The sequence below is a fragment of the Asterias amurensis genome, chromosome 20, assembly GCF_032118995.1.
Source record: "Asterias amurensis chromosome 20, ASM3211899v1".
Lineage (NCBI taxonomy): Eukaryota > Metazoa > Echinodermata > Asteroidea > Forcipulatida > Asteriidae > Asterias > Asterias amurensis.
In genome coordinates, this window is record NC_092667.1 from 9,890,292 (window position 1) to 9,908,774 (window position 18,483).

Here is an 18,483-nt window from a genome sequence, read left to right on the forward strand (position 1 = left end):
GTCTAAACAAGAATTGGCGGGAAAGTGTCTCAGAGCAGAGGTTGACTTGGATGATATTGCCTGGACAAATTATTTCGATTTTTTGGATGAGCTAATGGTCGATTTGACCAGGCACCCACACTTCCCGATCCCCTGCCCCCACTTATGTGACATTTAAAAATTAAAAATAAAGGATTTACCGCGCACGGAGGGGAGGACATGCTATAGGTCGGCTGATGGGGTTCGGCTGATGCCACGCCTCACGGATACCATGACAAAACACGGCACCCACAAACCTAAAAAAAAAAACACCCCAAAAACCAGGAAGGTTTCCAGGAACGGGCACAGACCTTGTATTGGTTCGGTGAAGCACGGAGGAAGAAATAGAGGGGTGAAGTATCGCGCGCGATGACGACCTACACTTTTCACGAAAATGCTTGGTTGCGTAACTTTCATTGCCACGAACTGAAGATTGGTCGCTAACGGCTCAACATGGCTGGCCACAACTTCCATTATTTGCTAGGCTATAGCATAGCGGTAAATCTTCGGCAGGGCAAAAATATAAGTGGTTAGCGAATCATCCAGGGTTGTGTCTAGGGCGGAGTGCGTTGTGTAGGGTGGTTGGAACATGGTTGGAAGTACCTTTCTGTACAAAAACTTAAAGAAAAATTTGTCAAAATTTGTTTTCTTCTTCAAAATCAAACCTAATGAAACAAAGCCAAGCAGCCCGGTGAAAGCCCAGCCTTTTGGATTAGTTCATTGATCCATTATTATTATAGGGTATGGATAGGGGCATCATTATAGAATCCAGCTGATTGAGTTAGGCTCTCTCACAAGGCATGTAAATCAATCCGTCGGTCGTACCACGAACTGACCTAACTGACAAATCACACATTTTTTTGCAAATTATTTTAAAAACAAATTATTGACAAACTCAATGCTGTTAACATTATCAGCAAGTTTTAGTGCCTAATATGTAATAGTTTGGTAATTACACTAATTAGGAAGAACGACGCATCGCTAGATTTGTTTGTCTTTTCACAAAGTGACCTATCTGGATACGTCGCTTTATGGCGCGCGTGAAAATTTTCGTACCACGAAGGAAGCGTATATAGTATTTTCACAAAGTGACCGATCTCGATAGGTCTCTATTACGCATTGGTTTGTACACAGCGCGCTGCATGCTAAAATGAAATTTTCATTTTCACAAAGTGACCTATCTGTTTTGTTTAGGAATTAATTACTAATTAAAATAGTTTCAGGGATGAAACACATTAATAGTTCCGTATGAATAAAGTATTCAGCTTTGTTTTCATTCTAAAATAATACAATAAAGTTGGTAAAGCAGACTCCGAAAGAGCGGTTTGAAAAGTAGTGCAACTTCATTCATGATTTTCTCCGAACACGTTTTCTAAAACAGTGAACGAGTTAGGTCAGTTCGTGGTACGAACGACGAACTTAAACAATTAATAATCAACACTCTTTCATATTTACAAACACAATCATTGTCTTAAGTTCACATCGACTCACTCTTTTAATTCATTACAAAATAATTCTTTATAGCCGAAGGTATTTTTTAACGCAAGATTTATTTATTATCAATCAAGATTTACTTTCAAGTTGTTACATAATAATTATTCTTACGGCCTTTCGCAATGAAGGGCTCGTTTGACTTGAGTTCAATAATGACTTGCTAATCGCAATAACAAAAGGCTTTGAACATTAACACTGTTCGTGGGCCATAAGTTTTGCATGAAAAATAATGTCACCAAGTTCAATACATCGTTGACTCATTGGTCTGACGGAACCTTATTATAAATCTTATCATCTATCGTCACCATTACCATATCAAAGACTAATGTAATAAATTATGATTCAATACAGAAAAATATCAAACAAATCCTCCGCAGTTTATAGGCTACCAAGGCGGACCGATGCATAAATTCTGCACACCTCCCAAAATACGGACGGCGAACTGGAAAAGATTGTGATAGCGCCCTCTTGTGAATCTTCCATAGAATGGCGGGAAGATTTTTGGGACAGATTTCCATTTTCTCAGCAGATCATAGTTGAGTTCTATACACAATAAGATATTAATTTATCAAAATAACATAGAAGTAACATGATAGTGCACAGATGACTGCTTTAGTTGTACACTAAATACCACCTCCCTCAAATTATTACCCCTCCCCACTGATGTCCATGCCCCACCCCCCCAAGTGAAAGTCAGAATTTGGCAATTTCAAGCGTGAAAAGCTTTGAAATGAAATGTTCACATGTTACTTTTATTGTATCGTTCATCTACATTGTAATAGGATTGAAACAATCAAACGTTTAAAAAAATCATAGATAAAGTTGACCAGTAGTCTGACGGCGTTTTTAGCATTAATGCTGAGTGCTATGGCAAAATCCTCACTGTTTACTCATGCGAAAGACCGTCATTTTTCTACACAGATTCATTTCATGATGCAATGGAAGAATTAATATTAAAAAAAAAACTAAATAAACAAACCAAACTTTAAGAAATCTCAGTTTAAATTACAGCTACAATAAAATAAAGCAATTAGTCAAAGATTAGCAGTTATAAAAAAACAGAACAGTATAAACAAAAAGTGAACAAGAAAAAACCTCAGTAATTATACAGGAATTCCCACTCCAACCATCCAAACATGTACAATAACAGACGCAGGAAAAAAGTATGTGAAGGCCCCCCATACAAAACATTTGTCAATCGTAGAAATGTTTCTCAGATTGTGTGTTCCTGTGTGGACATCTGTTCCAGTTGTTTTCTCAATACAGACACCACCTTTAAACAGAAAGTTTCACAGATAAGCCTAAGTTTATATATTTTTTACAGGGTTACAACAACCTAACGTTCCACAAACCAAAGGTACACTTTGCCTTTTTGAGATTGTCGGCTAGATTTGTCATTGTCAGCTAGATTTGTGAGCAATCCGCCCTCCAATCTTTTGTTTTGTTTGTTGATTGTACTGTAGAATTACGAACCTTGAAAAACTTCCAAAGTCATACAAGGTCTTGTGGGCAGCTTGAAGTTAGGTTAAAACAAATTAAATTAAATAAAATTAACAACACAAAGCTAAGAGTACTGAGCTGATGATTTTGGAGGGTTGTGCAATAATATGGAAAATAAACAGCATCTATACAAACTGTTAGATCAGGGCCAAATTGGATAAAGCCGTTGCGCAGAAAAAATGCTTGACAAATTTCTTTGCTCAGCAAACAATGAGTGAGTAACCAGTCACCACAATGATGTTAACTTAATGGAATGTGGACTGGAAACTTGTTTCTGCTCAGCACGATTGTCTGTGCTAAGCAAGATTGTCTGTGCTAAGCAATATTGTTTGTGCTAAGCAGGATTATGTGCTTACAGTCTTTACGAAACTTGGCCCTGATATGCAAAGTCCTAGGCTGAAGCAAAACTGCTGGCTATAAAAAGAGCAAATTGGAGAGAGTGTGCGCTGCAGCCTTATGGGCCGATCAGCCTGACTGCCTGAAGACATCGTCTGGCTCTAAGCATTCCTGAAACCATCTCAACTCCATTGAGTGTAGTGAGCTTGGGTTACGCAATAAACCATCCATGCATGACTGTGGCTCGGCCGCTGCACTCGGGCGACCAAGCCACGAGTCAGTCGTGTTTCTGAATCCAACCTGGGTGTATGTCTCTATTGAGTGAGTGTGTTCTACCCCCGCTGGTACAACAGCTGCGCGACTCACCCCTCCAGCCGAGGACTTCTAGGTAAAAATATGCCCAGATACAACAGGAGTATACAGCTACATGTAAACGGCGCACAGGTTGTAAACGATGCACACCAACAATCTCTACCTTCCCAGCAACTGATTTCACGAAACGCTTAATCCTATCTTGAGTTAGGACGAGTAACGAGTAACTCGTCTTAACTTAGGATGGGTTTAACGCATCCTAACGTCTATGGATATACGGAACTTAACTCAAGGTTAGTCCTAAGTAAGTTAGGAAGAGTTTTTGTGAAATCGACAGCTGGTACCCATTTACTCCAGAGCCGCCAACATTTGCATCTTTTAATTGGGAATTCTGGAGATATGTACATTCAACATAATAGCGAAAAAGTTTCCATAATCCTTGAGATTGTCAAATTTGTTCGTCGGAACATGGACATATCGACTTATTTTCAGGGAACTATTTTGCAGAATCAGAGAGAGTTGGCAGCGCTGTTACTCCTGGGTGGGGAGAAGCAATTATAGTTAAGCGCCAGGCCTAGAAAGGTTCAATCTTAGGAGGGTTTTACACTGCAATAATAATGTTATCTTGTTTTGCAGCATGCTATTTTGTTTTGTAGCTGCTACATGTACATATACTAAAATGAATATACATGATTGGTATGAAATAAAATACTCATAAACGTGCAAACTGCTGGCTTCTACTTCCATGGACCGTAGTCGTGAGAGCAGTAGTCCCGCAGAATCACAGGGAGATTCAGAATAGACTAGTCGGAACGCTTTCAACACGACAGACATTTAACGACTTGACCACAAGTCTATATTTAGGGCAGCTTTCAAACAGACACCACAAACATATAAATAGTTTCAAATTTGTTGACGTGCATGTACTTTCATTGATTTCTATAATAAAATAGTTTCACAGGATGCTTACTGGCAGTACCATAGTCTTTTACTTAAAAATTACACAATTTCTTTTTGAGGTTATTACCAAAATACGACCCTACCTCAAATAAAAAAAAAAATAAACTGGTTTTATAAGAGAAAGGGCTAGAAGGCACAACCCTAAGACAAACGGATTGATCGACAGAAAAGTTTCACATGCTACTTCCTGACCAGGGCCACATTTCATGGCTCTCCTTACCGCCGAATTCTACGCTTACGATCACGATTCACCGCTTACGTGCAAGCGACGAAATTCTGCGCTAGCCTCGCTAGCGTAGCATGCCAAGTAATGTGGAGTACGCACGCGCAGAAGCCAAAATTCGCCGCTCACCCGTGAAATACGCTTGCCGTAAGCACAGAATTCTCTGCTTCCGTAAGCGTTGACTCTGTGCTTACAGTAAGCAGAGCCATGAAATTGGGCCCAGTTCAGGATTAGGACAGAAATTTAAACAAGTAAATATCAGTAAAAAATACTATAACTGGCTCAATTTAACCCTGAACTTAATTATAAGTGAATTAAAAAGTGCCTCTTATTCGACCCAGAAGGAGCGCTTCTTCAAGATTATGTACATGTATTGCCAGGATTGCAGTCTATCTCGTTGGTGGAGAGACATTAATTCTTGGAGGAGTTTCCAGGCAGTGCCTTGGCAATAAATTCATTGACATCGTTCAATTCCTGTAAGAATAATAATCAAAAAGCCCCTGGTTTGTTATTGAACATCTTTAACCATCCTACTGTCTGACTGAGCGTTCAATATCATCATGATAGATGAACTGTGCCAACCCGCTAAATGCATGTATACATGTATGTCGTGCGGTGAATACACCTACACTCAGAACACAGTCAACCCTCCTACTGTCCATCCATTTAATATCATTCATGGTGGTTTTGAATGATAGATGCACTGGCCAACCTGCAATATGTCATGCGGCGAATACACCTACACTCAGTACACAGTCAACCATTCTACTGTCTGACTGAGCGTTCAATATCATCCATGGTGGTTTTGAATGATGGACGCACTATGCCAGCCTGCAACATGTCATGCGGTGGATGCACCTACATTCAGTACACAGTCAACCCTCCTACTGTCTGACCATTTAATATCAGCCATGGAGGTTGTGAATGATGGACGCACTATGCCAGCCTGCAACATGTCATGCAGTGGATGCACCTACATTCAGTACACAGTCAACCCTCCTACTGTCTGACCATTTAATATCATCCATGGTGATTTTGAATGATGGACGCACTATGCCAGCCTGCAACATGTCATGCGGTGGATGCACCTACATTCAGTACACAGTCAACCCTCCTACTGTCTGACCATTTAATATCAGCCATGGAGGTTGTGAATGATGGACGCACTATGCCAGCCTGCAACATGTCATGTGGTGGACACTCAGTACACAGTCAACCCTCCTACTGTCCGACCATTTAATATCATCCATGGAGGTTGTGAATGATGGACGCACTATGCCAGCCTGCAATATGTCATGCGTTGGATGCACCTACATTCAGTACACAGTCAACCCTCCTACTGTCCGACCATTCAATATTATCCATGGTGGTTTTGAATGATAGACGCATTATGCCAGCTTGAAATCAATGTACCATATCATGTGCACCCACACAGTTAGCACAGTAACCCTATTGGACTCGTGTCTGAGAATTGGACTCGAGTCTGAGAATTGGACTCGTGTCTGAGAATTGGATTCAAATCTGAGCAATGGACTGGAGTCTGAGAATTGGACTCGAGTCTGAGAATTGGACTCGAGTCCCTGAGAAGTGGTTTCAAGTTTGAGAAGTGGTCTCAAATTTGAGAATTTGACTCAAGTCTGAGAATTCGACTCAATTTGAGAATTGGAGGAATTGAGTCTGAGAGTTGGACTTGAGTCTCACTTTGGACACATTAGTTCGGGGCTTGGCATTTGACATGGACCTGACTAAATCAAACTTAAAGGAACGTTACAGAATTGAAAAAAAAAAAAAATTGTGAAGATCACAGATTTACAAAAAAACTTACACGGTCTAATGATGATGATAGTTGAAAACATCCTTTGAACTATTTCTGTCTGAAATGTCATATTTTATGAGAAATAAATAATCTAACTTCGCGTTTGGAGTTTATCACTCAGTGAGCGTTTTATTCATTTTTATTTTGGCATCAATGCAATGCAAAATTTGAAATCGGTATTTCACTTTTCTCTTGTGACCCAGATGACCGATCGATCTCAAACTTCTACAGGTTTATTAGTTTATGTATATGGTGGATTACATAAAGTGCTTACACTGTCAGCACTTGTTTTGTTAGCAAAAAAACAATTCTGTAATGTTCCTTTCAGACTTGAAGACAACACTGGAATAAAAATCCATGACCAATCCAGAAATAATGAAAAACACTGTAAATGAAACTTGACCGACGCTTGAATACCAATCATGCCAATTGTTACTCACTTGAATGCTACTGCTGTGTCCCAGACCATCGTACTTCTTGAATCTGTAATCATTACAGAAACCTTTAATGAGGGCGCTAGTCATGGCTCCAAACTGTAGATTGACCATGTTATCGGAATCACCGTGACATTGTATAACTGGGTAGTCTCTCTTAGGACCAACAAAAGCCTGTAATAGATAAATCAAGACAGATTGTTCATAATATCAAGTAGTATACCACAAGGGAAACTGACTGGGTAAGTCTTAAATAGTTTGAGATACATGTATACAGCGGGCCGATGCAGTGCTGAACCAAGTCAAGTCAAGTCAAGTCAAGTCGCAAGTCATCTTTGCTCAAGTCAAGTCAAGTCAAGTCACAAGTCATTTTTGCTCAAGTCAAGTCAAGTCAAGTCGCAAGTCATCTTTGCTCAAGTCAAGTCAAGTCAAGTCACAAGTCATTTTTGCTCAAGTCAAGTCAAGTCACAAGTCATTTTTGCTCAAGTCAAGCCAAGTCACAAGTTAAATTTTCGCAAGTCAAGTCAAGTCGCAAGTCATCTTTGCTCAAGTCAAGTCAAGTCAAGTCACAAGTCATTTTTGCTCAAGTCAAGCCAAGTCACAAGTCACAAGTCAAATTTTTGCAAGTCAAGTCAAGTCACAAGTCAAACTTGTGCTAGTCAAGTTAAGTCACAAGTCACATGATGTCCCAATATAAGTTCACTCTCATTAAGTTGTGACAAACTTAAGTAAAATCTAATCTTTTTGTTGACTACCTTTGTTTGCCCCCCCCCCCCCACGTTTGCTAGCAGTCTCCATATTAGTCAGTCAGGGCTGTGAGTTGTATTTTATTCATCCAGGTCAGTTTGGAATTAGAAAAGGAGTTGAGGTGAATGTTGAGTGCAAGAGTGATGCGAGTTGATGTAAATAAATTCACATTTTGTGGTCTATGTTTTTCTATGTGAAGTACATTTAAATGTCAACGTATTGTCTACAACTGCACAGTCAAGATACAGTCCAAACATTGGGCTAAGTTAGTCAATCCAGGAAACTTCTCGAATTACCAGACCTAAAAATAACACACAACAATTGCCGTTGTGCCCTGTGCTTATGCTTTTGTGCCCTTTGCACAGTTCCATACAAATTTACATTTCCCTCAAAGAGTGACCCTTACCAGAGGGACATTGTTGTGGCCCTTCAAAAGTGAAAACCGATGCCTGAGTTACCATAGCTTAAAGGCAGTGGACACTATTGGTAATTACTCAAAATAATTATTAGCATCTAAACCTTACTTGGTAACGAATAATTGGGAGAGGCTGATAGTATAAAACTTGTGAGAAACGGCTCCGTCTGAAGTGACGTAGTTTTCGAGAAAGAAGTAATTTTCACCGAATTTGGTTTCGAGACCTCAGATTTAGAATTTGAGGTCTCGAAATCAAGCATCGCAAAGCACACAACATCGTGTGACAAGGGTGTTTTTTTTCTTTCATAGTTATATCGCAACTTTGATGACCAATTGAGCTGAAATTTTTACAGATTGGTTATTTTATGCATATTTTGAGATACAGCAAGTGAGAAGACTGGTCTTTGACAATTACCATTAGTGTCAAGTGTCTTTAAAGCTTAGATATCAGAAGCACGTTGATGGCATGACATACATGTAAAGGTTTTCACGGTAAAAACTTTACCTGGGGAAACGTTGTGTGTAAAGGCAGCCATGTACTGAGTGCAACAAGACCGCCAAGTTGTCGATTTCTTGTGAGTGCAGTGTACAGTGCAACAGCGCCCCCTTGTGAGAATCCACCGATCATGATGCGATTACTCGGAATGCCAAGTTTCTCTTCCTCGTCGATTAAATCATTTACTGCAGGAGGAAAAAATAGAGAGAAAAAAATGTTGAGAAAATGACAGTAAGTACATGTACAAACAGATGACACTTCTTATATAGCCCTCATACCCACCCCCCCCCCACTCAGTGACGCTCAAGACGCTTCAACATTACTGCAAGGTAGGCCGTGTCCGAATTGGTGGCTACGGCTGCGGCTACGACCGTTGCCAGGGGTGTTGCTATGGGTGCCCTATACTTCAATGCATGATGGCGCAGCGATCCGACCGTAGCCGTAGCCGCCAATTCGGATTCGGCCATATTGTGTATTGTGGATCTACACTTTTGAAGTATGAAACTCAATTCTTTAAACATAGCACCATGGTTGACAAGATGTTGCTGGTGCAATAAGCAGCCAATCAAACCAGGAACACTGGGGCGAACCCCTAGTCTGGGGCCAATTTCATAAAGCTGCTTAAGCAAGCACGAAAATAGCTGGCTTATTTTACACATGTAACTGCCCAAAATTTCATGCCATGTACATTGCTTGACACTGGTATTTAGCTGTTGTTTACTTAGCATAACAACCGAGTGGGGTCTTGGCCGATTATCTGGTTTTACTGAGCAAGGAATTTTGTGCTTTTAAAAGCAGCTCTATGAAATTGGGCCCTGCTCTGTGCATCACAAAACACAAGACCAATGGCTTTACATCCCATTTGAAAAACGCAGTAATATTGCTTTAAAAGTGTCTTGCTTAAAGACCAGAGCCCAATTCATAAAGTCTGTAAGCACAAAAATTTGCTTTGCATGAAATTTCTTCCTTGATAAAAACAAGATTACCAACCAAATCCCCTCCTGATTTTCATGATAATAAGCAAACAACAGCTGAATGCCAGTAACAAACAATATGCAACAAATTAAAATTTGGCTGGTAATCTTATTAATTTTTGTTTTTTACCCATACACCGATGTGTGTTAGCACTGCATACTCATGACTTTCCTACCGAGGTTGCCTGGTAGCTAGAGGCAGTTTGAATCCTATGTTTTGGCAGCGGGTACCGCAACGATATAAGAGATGTTAAATTTGCATCGGGGATAAAGAATATTAATTTTGGTTTTTACCCATACACCGATGTATGTAAGCACTGTATACTCAGTACTTTCCCCGAGTCCTGTGAAAAAATATCACAGGCATGTTACTCGAGTGGGATTCAAACATATGACCCTTGTAATTCTAGAGCAGCGTCTTACCAACTAGACTGCCGAGGTTGCCCGGTAGCTAGAGGCAGTTCGAATCCTATGTTTTGGCAGCGGGTACCGCAACGATATGTTAAATTTGCATCGGGGATAAAGAATATTAATTTTGCTTTTTTAACCCATACACCGATATGTGTTAGTACTTAGTACTCGTACAATTTGGTAACTTCAGGCACTTTGGGAAACTATTTTATTAATATTTTATTTCTGAGGGTGAGATCTCGATGTTCAAGGATCTTGTTTTGGAATTGTATAATATCCCCTAGGCATATAAAGAGAAAAGAGTCAATAATGAAATAATAAGATATCTGTCAAAATTTGTTCAGAACACAAATATTTAAAAAAAATTGCTGTAGGCGGAATTCTTGCAATGCAATATTGAAGTGGTAAAAATCAGACAATTTGCTTTAAAATGCAGACACCTGAATGCCATTGTACATACTACTCTGGAAGATCCAGAATTCATGCCAATGTACATACTTATGTAAGGGGTTATGTACATAACAGGTTATAAATGTAGGCTGTGGTGAATGCATGAGAAGACACGAGACAGCATCATAATGACTCAACTTAAACACCAAGTACAAGCTAAAAGGAAATGTACACAGTGCACTATGTACACAAATTGTCTCTGGCGGAGCTTTGATCCTCATCAGAAAATTACGATAATGACCTCATCAAAAAACAAAATCTAAAATTCTGAGGCAGCTAAATGAGAAGTGTTGCTGCCAAATTATCAAGAAGTACAATAAAAGTTGCCAGATTCAGCTGAATGCAGTGTCTTTGTTGAGAAAAGCGCAACTAAGAGTCAAACTTATTTTCATCAGGTACATGTTTGTTGAATCCATCTGGGCCCAATTTTCATGGCTCTGCTTACCGTAAGCACAGAATCAGTGCTTACGGAAGCATCTTTATAACTATAGGCTTTCAGATGAAAATTAATTTTTTTTCCAAGTTCATTACACTACCTTTAATACAAGTTGATAAATACCTGGTACGTACAGTTTATCCTTTCTGATCGATCGATAGGAGATCTTCAACATCTGATCGATCAATAGGAGATCTTCAATATCTTTTAAATTCTCTTGATAAAAGTGTGTAATAGATTTATGCAAGACGTCAAAGCAAATAGCAGACTGTCTCGGCTAGTCTAACCACTCTAAATCACTGGTTTTTTTTCAACCGACTACATATACATGTATAGACGATGTGACCTATGTTTACATTCAAACCGCCCTCTTTTGACTACGTCATGTTTGGCCGGGCACTGAGCTGCATAGTCATAGTAAGATTGCGTACACTTTCTAGCTGGCAGCCAAACACAAAGGTTTTGCCTGGCGGTATGCGCGCGAATCATGTTATGGTTTTCGTGTGACGTCAGAGGTCACATCGTCTATACACATGTTTTTCTTCAAGGCAAAATTTCGTAGAGCTGCTAAGCAAAGCAAATATTGCTTACTGAACTGAAAGGCAAAAAAATGATGCAAGATACCAGTCACACTAATCACAGATGGTACAATAGACACAGGCCTGAACAGACATGGCCATTTCCACTGGTAGCCTTGTTCTGGTACATGTCAGCATAACTTTTGCCTCGCTTAGCTACTTTTTTTTGTGCCATACAGACGAGATCAGGCTAAGCATGACCTATTGTATACAACTGTAAACTTATAAAAGGTAAAAACAACTTTAACAATAAACCCTGGGTACATGGAAATATGTGTAATGCAATACATGCAACACTAAAAGTTTGTTATGAATCTATTGATACATTGGTGCGCACACTGAATCTGGGTGTGGTAAAAGCAGACAGTTTCCGTGTATTTTATCAATGCATGCCCGAGTTCACAGTTAGTGTTTACTCCACTTTACTCAAAGCTTTTGCACATTCACCCACTGCAGAGTACAATTGTCACAGATACGTGTAGAGAGAATCTTCAACAACAACGGTACGTGTACAGTAGGCCTATGCTTATTACCTTAAAGGCAGTGGATCACTATTGGTAATTACTCAAAATAATTATTAGCATAAAATTTCTTGAATACGATTAATGGGGAGAGGTTGGTAGTAAAAAACATTGTGAGAAACAGCTCCCTCTGAAGTGACATAGTTTTTGAGAAAGAAGTAATTTTCCATGAATTTGATTTCGAGACCTCAGATTTAGAATTTGAGGTCTCAAAATCAAGCATCTGAAAGCACACAACTTCGTGTGACCATGGTGCGACAAGAGTATTTCTTTCTTTCATTAATATCTCGCAACTTCGACGACCAATTGAGCTCAAATTTTCACAGGATTGTTATTTTATGCATATGTTGAGATACACCAACTGTGAAGACTAGTCTTTGACAATTACCAATAGTGTCCAGTGTCCTTAATAATAATAAGTTCTTATGAAGTGCCATTTCATACAAGATCAGATGAGATCTGGGGTCGATTTCACAAAGACACATGTAGTCCTAACTTAGGACTAGTCCGAGGACTCTTTAGGAGTTATTAAAAACTTAAAGGCAGTGGACACTATTGGTAATTACTCAAAATAATTAGTAGCATAAAACCTTACTTGGTATCGAGTAATGGGGAGAGGTTGATTGTATAAAACTTGTGAGAAACGGCTCCCTCTGAAGTAACGTAGTTTTTCGAGAAAGAAGTCTGTTTCCACGAATTTGATTTCGAGACCTCAGATTATGAATTTGAGGTCTCGAAATCAAGCATCTGAAAGCACACAACACAATTCAACTTCGTGTGACAAGGGTGTTTTTTTTTCTTCATTATTATCTCGCAACTTCGACGACCAATTGAGCTCAAAATTTCACAGGTCGGTTATTTTGTGCATAAGTTGAGATACACCAAGTGAGAAGACTGGTCTTTGCCAATCACCAATAGTGTCCAGTGCCTTTAAGGCTAGTCCTACATGTAAGTTAGGACAAGTAACTTGTCTCGACTCCAAATAACACTAGTCTTAACTCTTTGTGAAATCCACCTACATGTAGATACACATGTACATGTAACTGTAGGTAGACGGTTCTGAGAAAGGGAGCTGAGAAAAGATTAAAGTCACCTGGAAATAGAATTTCTTTTTCTCAAACATTAGAGTATGTGTTAATGAACAATAACATAATTTTTTGAGTAATTGTTTGTAACAATTTACATGTTTAAAAAATAGATAAAGTTGTTTGGGGGGTGACTCCGCCTACCCCTTTTGTGACTTCAATCGAGGCAGACTTTGCCTCGATCGAACATTGAACACACGTACGTGCAAGTACATGCAAGTCCTAGTCGTGAGTTTGTACGTTTCAAAAAAAGGTTTATTTCTTGCATTTTTCCGGCAATGTCGACTACGTGTTTTGCTGCTGATCATGTATTACTGCTTGAGGCAGCAAACAACTAAAAATGGGGTCAGTTTGCAAAGTGGTCCGGTCCGACGTCTTTTCCAGCGCTGTGCAGCAAACACTTCGAGCCGCCGTGCTTCAAATACCGCGCCTTGATTGACGTCACGAACAGCGCCCTCTCAAGTCGGGCCTACTTTTAAATTTGTTAATTAAATGGAAACTAAATTTTTAGAACCTTAGTTAACTGTTTATTCATATTCTACTCATCAAAACACATATTTTTGTGACAAAAGCTTTATCTTGACAAAATACCACTTCCAGGTGACTTTAAAGGATCGTTATGGCCCAATAACCAGCCTGGCAGTAATGTAAAACTCATTGAATTATGTACATTGTACTTGTAATTTATTGTGAAATGCGCTACAAAAGAACATAGTTATTATTATTATTAATATTATTACACCAACGTGATATTTTGTTGTTCCTTATTCAGTTCAACATGGATGTGATTGAGGGACACTGCTTCCGCTGTGAGAAAATATTGCCAAGCGAGTGTGTGAAATGTACCGGGTGTCCAGTGGCTGAATACTGCAGCAAACGTTGCCTGCAACAAGACAAAGTCAGACATGGGAGCGTGGAGTGCCTGGTCTTTGGCCCTAAACAGTGTGAAAGATGCAAGAAACGTGACCACGTTCAAGAGGTATAAATCAAATAAATTGACCCCCAAAAAACAAGATATTTCTTAAAGACACTTGACACTATTGGTAGCTGTCAAAGACCAGTCTTCTCACTTGGTGTATCTTAACATATGCATAAAACAACAAACCTGTGAAAAGTTGAACTCAATTGGTCGTCGAAGTTGCGAGATAACTATGAAAGAAAAAACACCCTTGTCACACGAAGTTGTGTGCTTTTTTCAGATGCTTAATTTAATCTAATTTTGAGGTCTCAAAATCAAATTCGTGGAAAATTACTTCTTTCTCGAAAACTACGTTACTTCAGAGGGAGCCGTTTCTCATAATGTTTTATACATTCAACCTCTCCCCATTACTCGTTACCAAGTAAGGTTTTATGCTAATAATTATTTTGAGTAATTACCAATAGTGACCACTGCCTTTAAAAGCAAAGTATACCTGTGCTTTTTGGAACTGTCCGAGTGTTAATCCTATACATGTACATGTATACTACAAAACTAACATGTGAACATTTTAAAATATTTTTTTGTCACGTTTTTGAGATCACCCCCCCCCCCCCAAAAAAAAAGAAGCAAATACCTACGCACTAGGAAGAATAATCCCTGAAAGGAATACAAACTTGCTTCTCAGATTCAAAATGTACCAAAAGGGACACTACAATGTAGGTGGCAGCAGACTTAACAGGTAAATCCATTGTTCTTGGAAATGTGAGCATGCTCAGAACATTTAAAAAATGAAACTATGAGTACCTGGTAGTTCTGATGCAACCCAGCGTTCGAAAGTCTCCCATGCTTGGGCCTTGATAAACATTTTCAGAGAAGTTTACCTTATACATGTATCTAACAAGGTCATATATAATGAGTAGGGTAGACGCCCTTAGCTTGGATCCAAACCGGACATTCTTCAGAAGCATAAACAAGTGCAAACAATAAATATATCTCCTGACGATGACTAGAGCAAGCTAGTCGAAACGTTGAGACCAATTCCGAACTGACTCCGCGGCAGTACAGTTATTACGATCCTATAAGCTAAAGTAGTAGTCCAGTCAAATTTCAATACCATCCGCCCTGGTAATAGTTATAAAGCAGGACAGTTCTTTTCAGAACTGAGAAGTCTCCCGAACCTCCGATTATCTACTCCTCGGCAGTAGAATAAAGCAAGACAGTTCCCTAAGAACAACTCTACCTGGCAAGTAGATACACACATGGTGTTACCGCAAACCAAATATATATTGATACCCCACCATGCAATGCCTCAAATCCTATATAAATAAATATATCCACTTATAGGAAAAAAGAGGGGACAGGGATTAAAAGCACTGTACACTATTGGTAATTGTTAAAGACCAGTCTTCTCACTTGGTGTATCCCAACGTACGCATAAAATAACAAGCCTGTGAAAATTTGGGCTCAATTGGTCATCGAAGTTGCGAGAAAATGATTCAAGAAAAAACACCCTTGTTGAATGAAAGACCTCTGGCTAGAAGTCTTTCAATATTTTAGTGAGAAATTATCTCTTTCTCAAAAAAATCTACGCTACTTCAGAGGGAGCCGTTTCTCACAATGTTTTATACTATCAAAAGCTCTCCAATGCTTGTTACCAAGTTAGTTTTTAAGTTAATAATTGTTTTGAGTAACTACATGTACCAAATGTGAACCTTCCCTTTAAGGGAAGGTTCCAGAAAAAAAAGCAGGAAAATTATAGCCAATCAAAGTTTCTATTTGAGAAACAATTGGTGGTTATGAACCAATGGGAGTAAAGTGGTGAGGCCAAAGGCAGTATGACAGGAAGGATTACTAGACCATTCAAGTAGTACAGGTGTAAGTTCATATATTTAAAACTTGCAATGATGGTTGAATGGCTTCTTACTGGCATCCCAGAACAATGATAATGACAAAAATAGGGAGACTGCCAAGATAGGGCTACATGTACATTGTAGATAGTTCAGTTGGTTGAGCAAAGGTCACAGGTTCAAGTCTGGCTGCTAGTCAACTTTTCTTTGTTTAACCCTGAAATATTGTTAACGACATCTATTACTTTTCTCCCTACTTTCCAGTGTAGTGGATGTAACAACGCATCATACTGCAGTAAAGCCTGTCAAACAGAGTCTTGGGTCTACCATAAGCAGCAATGCAAACCCATCAAACACTTCATCAAAGATGCCTCAATGATCATGTCATCCTTGTTCACCTCGCTCGGAGAGTCTCTCTTCAAGACGGCAGACGGACCAGCTTACATCGGCAACACATTTGCGTTAGACTTCCTGCAACTACCGCGAAACGAATGGTCTGAGACAGGAGCACCCGAAGACCAAGACCAAACTAGAGATTACAACATCTTATCAGCGGGTTGTGGCGATCTGCGGAGCACCGTGCTCACACTTGGGTCCTTACCAGCGACTTACCAAGGAAACGTCCACATGACCCTGGATGACTTTGACCCATTTGTAATGGCAAGAAATGCAATGTTCCTGTTCATGATGGTGCGATACGTGCAGAGGGAGGGTCTATGTGGTTCTCTGGCGACAATCTGGTACTCCGTACACATCTCGGAGAGCGACTATAACTTGATCAGGGCCACGCTGAAAGACCTCGTTAAAGAAAACAGCAAGAGTCTTTGTGAAGCCACTAACGGAGTGGTGAGAGTTGACGATGCTGACTTGGTCTACATGCGTGAGGTCTGGGAGGGTTGGCTGACACTGGAGTGTGAGAGGAGCAAAGACGACTGCATCAATCTCCGGCAACAGAGGAAGTTCATCTTTGAGAAGGACACTGGTGCCCAGGATGGCCTGCCCCAGTACTTACGTCGCTTGTCCCCAGCAGACATGAAATTCATGAAAAAGTGGTTCGATCACGGCTTATTCGTTGCTAAGGACACGCATCATGGAAGCCTTCTCTTTGACAACCCTACTCTGACTGGGAGACCATCGATGACGTACGAGTCAAGGAAAACACGACTGGCTGCTGGCATGCACTCACCCAAAGATTTCAAGTTTGTGTACTGCATCGGCACCGATTCATTTGCCTTCAAGGTCTGGGACTGTTTAAGGGTTGAGGAGTTTACCGACGTCCCTGGTTTGTCTGTGATGGTGAGGTATCATCGGTACGTATCTCACCTTCTCCAAAATGTTCTCGGCGTTATAGATCAGGGGAGACTCAGTATTTACATGTCACTGGCAAACTGTTTGGACTTTCCCAATCATCATCTCACCCACGCAATGCCACACTACGACAGGATCTTCACCTCCAACATTGCCGACTTGGTAGGTCACGCAAAGCTCTTGAAGACCATGAAGCCTCTGCTGAATGTCGACAACAAATACTCTGTCATTGTGACGCAGACCATGAACTGGATCATCACGCATACACCCGACGCTGACGTCCAGAACACGTCGTTGACAGAGTTGGGGAAAGCCGTACAGATGTGCAGCCAGGACACAGGCTGGAATCGCAACATGTCAATGGACGTCAACAACCACAGAGAGTACTTCAATAACACACACTGGTTCCTTGCTTACCTAAGGGCAGACATCATGGGAGGAGGAATCGGGATACCGGCCATGGATCACGTCCCAACGCTCAACGAGGTCAAGAGTTACAATGGAATGCAAATGCGAGATTTTAGGAAAGTCAGGAATAGACTGGTACCCTTCCAGTACCGCTCGAACGCGAGGAAGATCGCGTTGCTCAATGGTATGGACAGGAATGTTGAATGGTATCTTCCTGGGTCCACTGATTAAATGCTTTATTAATCAAAACAAATTCAGGGTGTTTAAACATAGCCTGGCAACTTTGTGTCAAAAGAGGGCGCTAGCAGATAATGCGTAGAGCAGGACTGAAACAGTTTTTTTTTACCTCAGAAGGATACTCTACTTTGTACATGTAAATGGTTATAGCCGTGTCTGAATGGCATCTTCATATGCAGCTACGGCTATGGCTACACTTCCGCATCATCATGCGTTGAACTATAGAACATCCTAATTACCAGCAGCTGTAGCCGTAACTGCCAAATCGAACAGGGCCTTAGAGTCTTGGTCAAGGACACAAGTGTCAGGACTGGGACTCGAATCCACTCTCTGCTGATCAGAAACACCGGAGCTCCAGAGGTCTTGACCGCTCGGCCACCACATGCCAAATCTTTATCCTACTGAGATTCTTATTGAACAATGTTTGACTCACACTGAAGTAATGACAGATGTTAAAGTGATACGTTGCCTTGGATTGGACGAGTTGGTCTATAAAAATCGTTTTTTATAAAATACATATGGTTAAAAAGATGTTGTAAAAGTAGAATACAATGATCT

At 40.2% G+C, this 18,483-nt stretch overlaps 2 protein-coding genes across 2 annotated transcripts in view; one reads left to right on the forward strand and one right to left on the reverse strand.

Annotated features, from left to right (window-relative positions):
- Nucleotides 1-1,484: 1,484 nt before the first annotated feature.
- LOC139952323 (acyl-protein thioesterase 1-like) overlaps nt 1,485-18,483 on the reverse strand; it is a 46,493-nt gene continuing 29,494 nt past the window's right edge. The window contains exons 6-8 of the mRNA XM_071951425.1: nt 8,761-8,936; nt 7,100-7,267; nt 1,485-5,317 (exon numbers count right to left, since the gene is read on the reverse strand). Coding sequence (XP_071807526.1) covers nt 5,255-5,317; nt 7,100-7,267; nt 8,761-8,936 — 407 coding nt within the window. The 3' untranslated portion in view covers nt 1,485-5,254. The remainder of the gene's footprint in view (nt 5,318-7,099; nt 7,268-8,760; nt 8,937-18,483) is intronic.
- LOC139952322 (uncharacterized) lies at nt 11,756-18,359 on the forward strand. Its single transcript, XM_071951424.1, has 3 exons — nt 11,756-12,103; nt 13,979-14,185; nt 16,237-18,359. Exons 2-3 carry the CDS (start codon nt 13,985-13,987, stop codon nt 17,917-17,919), a joined length of 1,884 nt encoding a protein of 627 aa, XP_071807525.1. The 5' UTR covers nt 11,756-12,103; nt 13,979-13,984; the 3' UTR covers nt 17,920-18,359.

What these genes read in the sequence shown, in the direction of transcription:
- LOC139952322 (XM_071951424.1), top strand. Translation starts at nt 13,985, where the DNA reads ATGGATGTGATTGAGGGACACTGCTTCCGCTGTGAGAAAATATTGCCA. An exon ending in AACGTGACCACGTTCAAGAG is followed by an intron (nt 14,186 to 16,236) that starts GTATAAATCAAA and finishes CCTACTTTCCAG; the next exon opens with TGTAGTGGATGTAACAACGC.